The 11,785-nt window shown below is 41.0% G+C and overlaps 2 protein-coding genes across 2 annotated transcripts in view; both read right to left on the bottom strand.

Moving 5' to 3' along the window:
• Positions 1-492: 492 nt before the first annotated feature.
• On the bottom strand, positions 493-7,019 carry LOC124273804 (probable serine/threonine-protein kinase fhkB). Its single transcript, XM_046709116.1, has 6 exons — positions 6,971-7,019; positions 5,179-5,310; positions 4,561-4,715; positions 3,473-4,107; positions 1,932-1,946; positions 493-686 (listed from the first exon to the last, which is right to left on the bottom strand). The coding sequence occupies exons 1-6, from the start codon at positions 7,017-7,019 to the stop codon at positions 587-589; spliced, it is 1,086 nt and encodes a 361-aa protein (XP_046565072.1). The 3' UTR covers positions 493-586.
• Positions 7,020-9,405: 2,386 nt separating this feature from the next.
• The window catches only part of LOC124273777 (metalloprotease mig-17-like), a 56,153-nt gene continuing 53,773 nt past the window's right edge, over positions 9,406-11,785 (bottom strand). Inside the window, exon 12 of the mRNA XM_046709090.1 lies at positions 9,406-9,640. Coding sequence (XP_046565046.1) covers positions 9,599-9,640 — 42 coding nt within the window. The 3' untranslated portion in view covers positions 9,406-9,598. The remainder of the gene's footprint in view (positions 9,641-11,785) is intronic.

The following is an 11,785-nucleotide window of genomic DNA, read 5'->3' as shown; positions in this document are numbered from 1 at the left end:
TTCCAGCGTCCGATTGGACGTTGCACTGTTTTCCAGCGTCCAATTGGACGTTACACTCATTATCAACGTCCGATTGGACGTTACACTGATTATCAACGTCCGATTGGACGTTACACTGATTATCAACGTCCGATTGGACCTAACACTGGCGCGGTATTCAACGTTGTGCTTACGGATGTGGGTAGAGAAATTATCACGTTGTTTCATTGCTTCAGACTAACGGACGTCACGTCATTTTTCAGCGGGATATATATATGTGTGCACCGATGTCTCAAAACAAGATTCATTCATCAGTAACTATTGTTTGAACACCATCCATTTCTACAAATATAATATGTAACAAGGCGGTAAATTATTATGCATTTACATTTCGAGTACGAACACACACATACACACACACGCGGACACACACAAACACACATGCAGAAAGGCAAACACTCACAGTATATGTGTTTGACGGTTATAGTTAAAAGCTAGGCATGTCAGTCTCTCTGTACGAACATCGGGCTTCGTGTGTAGAGTTGCGTCCTTTAGACCTTGCAGGATCCGATGATCACTTTTCCCGAAGCCATATATTGATCCAAATCTAAACTGTTTTCCATGAACCCAAAGGTGGTAGGGTGTAGTCGGGGTTACGAGACAGTGGGGTTTGTTTGAGTTCATTCCCTTTCCCTTTGCAGATGCACCTGCGTGACATTGAAAATAACAATTATATTCACAGTCTTTCGAAATATTTGTTAGTAACATCGGCACCATAATTCGCGATCCTTTCGCATGATGTTTACTGCGTTCCAATTTAAAACAATTATAACTGGGCTTCACAGACTTGGAACTAGTGCCATGTGAAAAACACGTCAACGCCTGAAAATAATCAGTCTCGATTATGTGCCAAGAACAGACCCAGTTTGGCGAAAGGCAAAGTAGTAAAACACTAAAACCAACGATGGCCCCAGGTGTTAAGCTGGGAAAGCCTGTACCGCTGTTCCGGTGGCACCTGCAAGTCGCACGGATTCCAGTGAAGACATTACGTTAAAAGATACGGAATTAAGCTATTGTCTGTGTGCCAATTAGTACAGAAATATCAGATGTTTCGGGTGATAATATATATAATACTTGTGGAAGATTCATACAAATCAAACCCATCAATCATGGACCAAAACTCCCCAACGTACAAATGAGGCGGTCTAATGAATGACCTTATGTTGTATGATGAATTATGAGGATATGGATCTTATAGTGTATTTTGAGGAAGTTAGTGCAAGTGAAAGTGCGTGCGTGTGTCCTTGTTTGCGTGTTTTGGGGGCTAAAACTATCTCAACTTGCAAAAAACTCTTAATGTACACTAGGTGTTCGTCAAATTGCTAAAAAACAAGACGGCACTGACTTACATGAATTATGCAAGTTCCGATTCAAAACGTTTTCCGAAAACATTTCCCTCAACCATCCTCAACCAAGCTTGTGACAAGAGCTGCTTTTCTTCATGTTTTGATAATGACAGAAAACCGTGGTCAAACATAATCACTGGTCATAAAATATTATTTGAATTGTCCTCCGAATTGTGAAGCATTCAATGTATCAGATTCAGAATATTGTTTTACAAATATTAAAGTTAAATATTCGATAAAATATAAGTAAATAGTTCAATGGGTTATTAGGCGTGGCCCAGTGATTAAAGCCATCGCTGGTCACGCCGAAGACCCAGGTTCGATTGCCTACATGGGTACAATATGTAAAGCCTACTTCTGGTGTTACCAGCCGTGATACTTCTGGAATATTGCTAAAAGCGGCGTAAAACCACACTCATTTACTAAAAGGCCCGTATCCTGTGAAACCATTCTCGTACACGCTATTGTTTTACACATACCAGAGGTTGATGGCTAGGAGGGAAAGGAGAAAAGCCAATCCACTAACTGCTGCAGTAACAATCATACCCTGAGTTGCCAGTCCTAGAACAGACATAGATCAACAAGCTTACAAGGGAGAGTTGTAATACAATCGCGGCATGTCACATTGTCGTAAAATGTCGCAGTAGAATTTGTAGAAAGCTCGATCCGGCGCATTGCTGAACTAGATGTAATAATCATATTCCAGACAATCTTTGTAACCAATAGACTCGTCTTCAAAGTCGCTTTCATGTCATTATCGTTTATCGTTCCTGAAACCAAAAGATGGGCTCGCTTAGCAAATTGGCTAAGGCGCCACGCGAGTGATCAAGCGAGCTTGAGGTGTAGGGATCGAGCCCACCTGTGTCCGGGTGTAAACAGCTTGGAGTCAACTTTGTGTGTAGACTCTTTCAGTGTTGTCACAACCCCTAGTGTACAGTACACAACCCTGTGCACTTAAAAGAACCCACGAATCCGTTGGTATATGACCAGATGGTGGCCACATGAATACGTGCAAACACCTAGTTGCTGGTACAGTAACGTGCAGTAATCTTGGACAAAGTACTTTGACTATGGGTCCTAGTCCACCCAGCTGTGAATGGGTACCTCGTAAGGATTGGAAAACCACACTAACTTGGTGCGCATAGTGACTGCAAGAGTTGTATGTGCCCCAGGGAGTTGAGATTGACAATACGATGTGCCGTTTGAGATTGACATCCAGTGATCGAGGGGGAAAAACAAAGAGCCGTTGAGTAGCTGAGCTGGATATCGGCGCTATACAAATATTAGCAAATACTAGCATGTACAAGCTATTATCTTCATTAAGATGTATTTCTTTTGTCAACGTGGACCTGGTTACTTATCGTCACTGGCGTTGTTTACCTATGATAAATGTACTATGAATTTGCGATTTCACATGATAAGAGTTATGCAAAACGTTAAAAAACTTAAACGTTTCAAACATCATTTCACACCATGGGAGTGAGAGAAGTGATTGTCCGTCAGGTGAAATCGTACTTCGAGTCTACTCTTCCATGTACTGACGCCTCTGCGTACTTATTACTGCAAGCACCACTGGTTACTGATACTACAGGACTTCACTGCCACTAGAAAACTGACAAATCCTTCCACATAAAGTACTTAACAAGCCTCCCCATACGGAGACCACACTGACACCTGTGTCATAAATATTCCACCCCAGAGGAAGAACTTATGCTACAACGAGAAATAACTACAACCTATGTTGTGAGACATGCACGTCATACAATGAGATATAGGTACGCCATGCATGAAGCTATGCATGTCAAGGAACAGAAGGCAGAACACGTAAATAACGATAACAAAGAAATAAACGATGACAACGTGTCTATTGGTGTTACTGTCAGAAATAATCACAAAGACTAATTTTAGTTCTGGATACTGAGACAACCTTTGAGGTGAAATCGGACAGTTCTTGTTTCTTGTTATTCACACTTCTTAGTCTTACTCTTACTCAGACCTTATGTTGCATATAGTCGGATAAAAAATTTGGTTATCAACCTATAATGTGTTTCATGATATTGTCAATTGCTGGAAAAGACTATACATACCACTGCTGGAGGTCTGTGTCGCTGTAACGGGAGTAGTTGTTGAAGGCGATGTTGTGTATGCAGTTGATGTTGGTACTGAGGATGATGTTGTTGACGTGGTTGTAGACGCTGAGGTTGTGGATGTTGATGTTGACGTGAATGTAGGTGTTGGGGTTGTGGTCGCGGATGTTGAGGTTGTTGATGTTGACGTGGATGTAAGTGTTGAGGTTGTGGTTGTTGATGTGGGCGTAGGCGTTGAGGTTGTGGATGTGGACGGGGACGTGAGCGTTGGTGTTGAGGTTGTGGATGTGGACGTAGGTGTTGAGGTTGGTGTTGTAGTTGTGGTTGTGAACGTGGACGTAGGTGTTGAGGTTGTGGATGTGGAAGTGGGTGTAGACGTGTGTGTAGATGTTGAGGTTGTGGGTGTAGATGTGGACGTTGATGTAGGTGTTGAGGTTGTGGTTGTGGATATATGTGTAAGTGTTGAGGTTGTGGATGTGGATGTTGACGTTGGTGGAAGTGTTGAGGTTGTTGATGTGGTTGTAGGCGTGGGTGTGAGTGTAGACGTTGTGGTTGTGAATGGTGACGTTTGTGCAGGTGTTGATGTTATGGATATGGGCGTGGATGCAAGTGTAAAGGTTGTGGTTGTTGATATGCTACAGGTAGCACAGCAAGTGTTGATGTAGGTGATATCAGACGGGTCACATCTTTCCAGGGAACACAGCCTATTCCGTTCGTCATCTCCATACTCACAGCCTAGAAAATAGGTCAAGTACATACATTGTTAATAACAAACTAATAACATAATATAGAACGTCGGAAAACAGAAGAATAACCAGTGTTAACTGTCCTCGGACACGAATTCCCATTGTTGTGGAGGAAAAATACCAGTTACAATTATATGAATGGATGATTGAAAATCAGTGATACCACCAGGTGTGGTAATTATAGTTGACATTCCCGCTTTGTGAAAGTTCGACTCAATTTCACACCTATATAATCAATAAAGACCAGACAAACCAGTGATCGATATTAAGAACATCACCCAAGGTCACCTTGGCACAACCAACCTCTATATATGAATATTGCCTAAATGTTTCAGACCCCACATTCCAAGAAGTATCTGAAGTACCTTCGTCGCCCTTGTAGGAGGCGCATGTCTTACAACAGCGGTTGAAATTGGTCTCGTTGTAGCATAAGTACTTCTCCTCTGGTGGAATATCCGTGGCACAGGTGTCAATGCGATCTCCGTATGTACAGTTCTCTGAAGTAAGCGAATCAGTGAATCAGTTGTTTTGTTCCCACCCCCTCGTCAATTGGGGCACACTTAAAATCCGGAAAAGCAGAAAACAACATACGGCATTAAAACCATTTCCCTTACGACAATAATATTCATTAACTTTATAATGAATCCAAATTCCCATGTGTTCAAATATTAAAATATTCGTATAACTTTATCATGCATCTTTTGGCATTTAATCCTTTTCTTATAACACGCTAGGTAACACACGTTTCACAGAGAGAACACTGAAGAGTAACCACAGCTTGCAGCTACCAACGAATAATACCATCTTTATTAATGACACCCTATAAGATGCCCCATTAGGTGGAGGCTTCAGAAAAGTGACACACACAAATGTCATCCTTATTTCTTTGTTATAGTTATTTACATGTTGTTCTGCCTTCTCGTCAGTTCCTTGACGTACAAAGCATCATGTATGACGTACCTACGTCTTCCTTGTGTGGCGGGCATGTCTTACAACAGAGGTTGAAATTGTACTCGTTGTAGCATAAGTACTTCTCCTCTGGTGGAATATCCGTGGCACAGGTGTCAATGCGATCTCCGTATGTACAGTTCTCTGAAGTAAGCGAATCAGTGAATCAGTTGTTTTGTTCCCACCCCCTCGTCAATTGGGGCACACTTAAAATCCGGAAAAGCAGAAAACATGATTCCAAATTCCCATGTGTTCAAATATTAAAATATACGTATAATTTATCATGCATTTTTGTAATGAATCCAAATTCTTATGTGCGCAAATATTAAAATATTCGTTATAACTTTATCATGCACGAATAATTAATCTTTATTAATGACACCCTATAAGATGCCCCCATTAGGTGGAGGCATCAGAAAAGTGACACACACAATTGTCATCCTTATTTCTTTGTTTTATGAAGCCCATTTCTGGTGTCCCCCGCCGTGATGTTGCTGGAATATTGCTCAAAGCGGCGTAAAACTAAACTCAGACAGTCAGTATTTCTTTGTTATAGTTATTTGCATGTTGTTCTGCCTTCTCGTCAGTTCCTTGACGTACAAAGCATCATGTATGACGTACCTACGTCTTCCTTGTATGGCGGGCATGTCTCACATCAGAGGTTGAAATTGTGCTCGTCGTAGCAAAAGTTCTTTCTCTGGGGTGGAATCTCCGTGGCACAGGTTGCAATGCGATCTCCGTATGGACAGTTCTCTGTTGTCAACGAAATCAGTGAATCAATTGGTTAATACAAACACCGAGGTGCCACTGTACAAAACAACCTTAGCGCTGTGTATGTCGTTGGCTTATGTTACGGTATGAGAGTTACGGTCACCTTAGCGCTAACACAGCTTTGTACGACGGTACCCTGGTCTTTCGGAGCACTACATGAATTTTGTTATGCTAAGCAGGTACACCATTAAATCCCCTTTTCCCTGACTTACATCCAGAACAACGTAGCATACATTCTTCTCCTCCGGTTGAATATTAGCTTCCTCGAATCTCTAGGGTATACGTTCCGATAAATCTCCCAAAACGAAATATCAGTCTCATTAACCTATTCAGACAATGACCTACTTTTCAGGCGATCGGAATTTTCTCGTGTAAAAGTGAAAAGAGACACCACAAACAACTATTGTTACACTGAATTCCAATTCCTTGCTTCATAAGAAAATGGTATTTACAAGTTAATTTTAATGTGAAACTTTAATAACTTCGTATTTCTATATTTTATGGCGAGGTTGAGGCAGCATGACCTTAACTAATACGTCACAGACTGCCCCTGTTTGATGAGTTCGTAAAATAATTCACATTTCATCTGTCTCACTGGTTACACCGGTTATGTATTCTTTGCGCTTAATCAGTGTAGTTTTATAACGCACAATGTGATTGATATAATACCAAGTCCGTACCAGACCGCCAAACTTTTCTACCCGCAGAGCCTCGTTTTGAGATTTCTCCGATTTCCAGATTTCCGTTTGTCAGAGCCCGCTGTACGACAGAGCACTCTGCACGACTTATTTGCAAGGATTAGACGGAGCATAGTGTTGCAATATACAAATGCTTAGATGTATCAAAAATAATACTGATAAATATTATGTATCCAGCTGAATGAATTGGTCTCAAAATTCAGGACTGGTTATTGTACTAAGGGGCGTAACACGACGGAACCCAGTCAGCAGGAAACGAGACTCTTGTGTAATCAATGTTCTGACTTGACTTGTACCGCGGATGCATCTACGACTCGGCCCGATAATTGTATTACCTCCCATTGCTGGCTCAGCCTTCTCACAGCAGCCAATCAGAAAAGCCATTAAACCGATCTTGCCAGTGTCAACAAAGATGGCGGCACTAGCTGCGAACGTTTGCTCGCTGGGCGACTCAGATTAGGGGAACAAAACATAGAGACAAACTGACAGGTATGAAACCTTAAAAAATATATGACAGAACTCCTTCTACCTTTTTCAGTGTACTTCTGCAACAATTGTGTTGCCAAGTTTAATCGGTTAGATAAGAGAAGCGGGAGTGAGTGATGTAGAAGCCTTGTTATTGGTACGCTCAATTGATTGAATAAATAGCCAGCAAAGGAAAGTAATACAATTATCGAACCGAAGATGCATCCAGGGTACCAGTGGAGATTTATAGAAACGTATACCCTGGAGATTATCGAGGATGAATATTATAGTACAAGCGTCAAGCGTCTCCGTATGAACTGTTCTCTGCAGAGTATGGGTAAAACTGTTACCTCGCACCAAACCGTGGTGCTTTTGATGAAGTTCAGAATTCATAACGCAATATAAACAACTAAAGAAGGTAAGCTCAGATATGAAAGTGAGTGAGGGAGTTGGGTTTCATGCCGCTTTGATGTATTGCAGATAATATTAGATCGCTAACAAACCCGGAAACATATTCTCAGCGAACCCGATCACAGGTTTTCAGAGTGTCGAATTGAGTGTAAAAGTCAGCGGGTACTCGACAATGGAGCGTATCCTGCCCCACCGGTGACGCCGTCATAAACAAATGGAAAGGCTAGTCAGTTGTCCACCTAAATAAATAACATAGAGTACAAGTGAAAAGAGGCACTTGAATCAAGCATCATTTAAGTCACCGATGGCCACTTTGAGAACAGTTTTCCACATATCTACCTTGAAAATTTGAAAGCTTTTGCAGAGTTGTTAGTGGGAGTATAAACATCAATTTACTGAAAAACAATAACACACAATAATTTTGCATTTTGCCTACATTATTTTCAGGTTGTGTTACATACAATGAGCAGTTTGTCAATGAAATTATATATTTTATTAGAGAGACGTACAGCATGAAAAAGTATACTTAGTCAAAACACCAAAGGCCAGATAAAACGTCATTACCCAACGGATGTCTCGTTCAAATAATAACATTTAAAGAGCAATGAACTCAGAAGAACATGTGCACATTAAACTAGATACTTTGATCAAAACAAGTAAAATGTGCAACAAAATGCTGAAGCAGGAACTGACAATTTGTTATTCAGGATAATGCTTCTTTGTACCACGCTAGTAGATCATGACTTTTAGGCATGGCAATTTTAACGAGCTATCTGTTAAGGGGGGCGCCCAGTGGTTGACGTATTCACTCGTCACGTCGGGTTCGATTCCCCGTATGGGTGCCCGGTGTGAAGCCCATTTCCGGTGTCCCTCGTCGCGACAGTATGAGTTTAGCAATATTCCAGAAATCGTCTTCACACACTGAACCCATGTGGGACATCGGACCCGAGACGTCAGTGACGAGCGGACGCCGTACCACTAGGCCACCGCATCGCCCTATGAAAATAATCAAAATACCATTTTTTTGCGAAGGGTGAACATATCCTGCCCCCACTTGTCAAAAACATATGACAAGGCAAGTTAAATGTTTACAGCAAACAAAATCGTGAATGCATGTCAGAAGTCCAAGTGGGAGTTTCCATCGACTACCATTTTTGTCAATGTTTATGAATATCCAAATGCCAGATTGTGAAATGTCCTTCTATGTGTATGTAAAACGTTTCGAAATCTTCACTGAGGTCTTGAATGTTGTAGCCTTGATCGAACAACGTCTGTGTCGTATGACGTTCTTTGAAATTTGGGAGAAAAAATGTACCTCAAAAGCTGACAACTGTAAACACACAAGATGGCAAGTTCTTGTTAAAGCACGTGATTGTTCGATGAAGCATAAACGCCTTTAAAGTACAAGATGGCCGTGGAAAGTCGCTTCAAACAGGATACACCAAACGCCAAAAGAAACGTTACCCTCCTAACGATGGCGGTACCTATCTTCAGCTGGCGTTCTGATGCGTGGACGTCCACTTATTGGACACTATACGGTGACCCCAGTCTTTCTGAAGCCCTGAATAAATCTTGTAACCGTGAAACTGTGGCATCCAAAGGCGTTGGCAACATCATTGTATGTCGACCCCATCTGCACCATCCCAACGGCTCTTTCTCTCTCTTCAGCTGTTAATCGTGGCATATTTCTCGTACTTGTGTATCATATCATGCATTCTATGCTTTCTTCATACCCTATACAAACATTCTACATGTGAAATTGATGCAAATACTGCTTGAATATTGCTGCGTTTTGGCGATAGACATAGCTATGTGTAAAAAGAAAATCGAAAAATGTTACTTTGCAAGCCAAACAATTAACAAAGATAATTTAAGATGTTCCTAAACATTAATAATTTTGTCTTCGTGACAGTTTACATTGACTACAAAGGTTGTACTGAAATGAATGTGGGTCTTTCTTTGCATCTGTTTATCTCTACCTGAATCATTTCCTTTATGACGCCGACACGTGTCACAGCAGATTAACACAGAGTAAGACTCTCTATAGCAGAAATGCTTAGTAGTAGGACTGACAAGCTCAGGACAGCTCATGTTTCGATATGAGAGTTGATCCCCAAATGGGCAGGCCACTGAAAATGTAAAATGTTTCAGATTATTTGAAGTTTTGTAGCATACCATGTTTGCAGTTTGACTTCATTTGGGGTGCTTCTGTAACTCCTGAGGTAAACACATGCTTCTGCGTATTTCGTACCAATAATAGATTTGAAGGGATATATTTTACAGACATTTAGGAACTTAGTTTTCTTCGTAACATTATTTTTCTAGAATGGTATTGGGATTTCAAGCTTCACAGTTCTAAACTAACGGTCAAAAGAAACGATTTGATTTTTGATAATTGGGACTCTAACTCAAATTTTGTAGGAAGCTTAAAACTATCGCCTCAGCGCTTACCTAACATTTGTCATGAACATGTTGTGTTTGAGCGAACAGTATCACTGCAACACGTCGTGAAGCACGAAAAACTCGTGAACGGATTGCATGAAGCACGTGCATCGTTGGGGTATAAGAGCGCACACAAACCTTCCACGACATCAGACCTTCAAGTCAACTTCAGCGACCATGCCCCGATTTTCGCTGGAATCCAGAGAGAGCCTTTGGAAAGGTACAGATGGGCGCCTCTCATGCACATGATGCAGCGACCTTGGGCTGTACCGTCTAACCATCACGAGGCTGATGACCCGCTACAGGCAAACAGGGCGGATAGTAGACAGGCCCAGAAGTAGAGGACCTCGCGTCACCACCCCCAACGTATCCCGCACCTGAGAAACCGTTTCCTATCTATGACGTCATCAGCTGCGACTGAGCTTGAACATCCTATAAGTCGACGAACAGCAGCACGACGACTCAGACAATACGGTATCTGTGCCTAAAGAAACACTGCCATGAAGTGGTGTTCCCTTATTTGTTTCCCTCAGTATATACTCTAAAAATCATCTATGTTTCAATTTACAAAATGCTAAGAAAATCGTCAATTGTTATATATATATATCGCATAAGTATCATACATTGGCGGCCTACCTTCGGACGGTGTTACCATTGGAAGCACAAGATACACCAATAAAAACCTGAACCTATCCATGTTGACCACGTCTGTTGTAAAGTCAGATCAAGATCTCCCTGGCGTTTTGTGGTCTGCTTCACGTACAACTGAGGTTAACCCCAAATCCACTATGCGCATCAAGGGGAGCGTATCCGGGTTGAGGAGCAATTCAAAGTTAAAATATTGCAAATCTATTTACACGTATTTATCTATGGTATTAATAGTTTTGACTACATGACGAAAATTACGTAGCGGGAGAACCGGTTCGCGAAAAGCCTACAGCAATATATCGTATTGTGATATATATCTTGGTACTCCCAAAAAACGCAAAATCTGCAAATAAGCATCACAAATTTCAGGAGACAAAATGTGTAACTGAGTGAGTGAGTCATATCGGCAATATTTCATCCATATCTTAGGCATGTATTAAGAATAAATATTTAGACTATTGTATACTTTTTAATAGCCTGTCAGCGAAGGACAGTATAACGAATAGATTATCACACATGAATAAATACTAGTTTGACTTCAGTGTAAAATTTCAAAGCAACACAATATAAAATCGGGCTGTAGAAGGCAACTAAAGATAGATCACCATGCTAGGCACCATGGGGACTTACGTTACGGTTGCTACCTGCATGATCCCGAGCTGAATTTATATCATCCCCTCAGCTGTTGGCGATATTTTAGCAATTTATCCATAAATTAAAACTATAAACATTCTTCCATTAAAATTCTGGCAATGATCAACAAACACTGAAGGATGTTGTCTTAAGTACCCTCTTCGTAGGGCAGTATTTTTCGCTACTTCAACCCCCTCCGAGAGTCGGCCACTAATAATCATAGTCATGTATTCATTCGACCAATTTTAAAAAGAGCGTATTAATTACGGTAAATGATCGATCGAGTTGAGAGAATGGTTGTTACATGAAGTCACTAGCCATTGTCGCTCTTTGCCGTTTCCTCTGATTGCTTAACCACACTTATTGTTATATCAGCTACATATATAAAAATGTTCATCTAAAGGACATATATGTCTGCTCTCTTTGACCGTAATATAGTAATATTTCAGTTACACTTTGTATATCAAAAGTTTATAACTTTCCAAGGTTCATGTTCAAACTCGTGCCCCGTTGTTTGTTTATGAACAGTAAATTTCAGTTTGCACAATTCT

The sequence above is a fragment of the Haliotis rubra genome, unplaced genomic scaffold, assembly GCF_003918875.1.
Source record: "Haliotis rubra isolate DU_JTF1 unplaced genomic scaffold, ASM391887v1 Scf1037, whole genome shotgun sequence".
NCBI lineage: Eukaryota > Metazoa > Mollusca > Gastropoda > Lepetellida > Haliotidae > Haliotis > Haliotis rubra.
The sequence above is the reverse complement of the archived record's forward strand: the minus strand, read 5'-3'. Positions and strand labels throughout refer to the sequence as shown.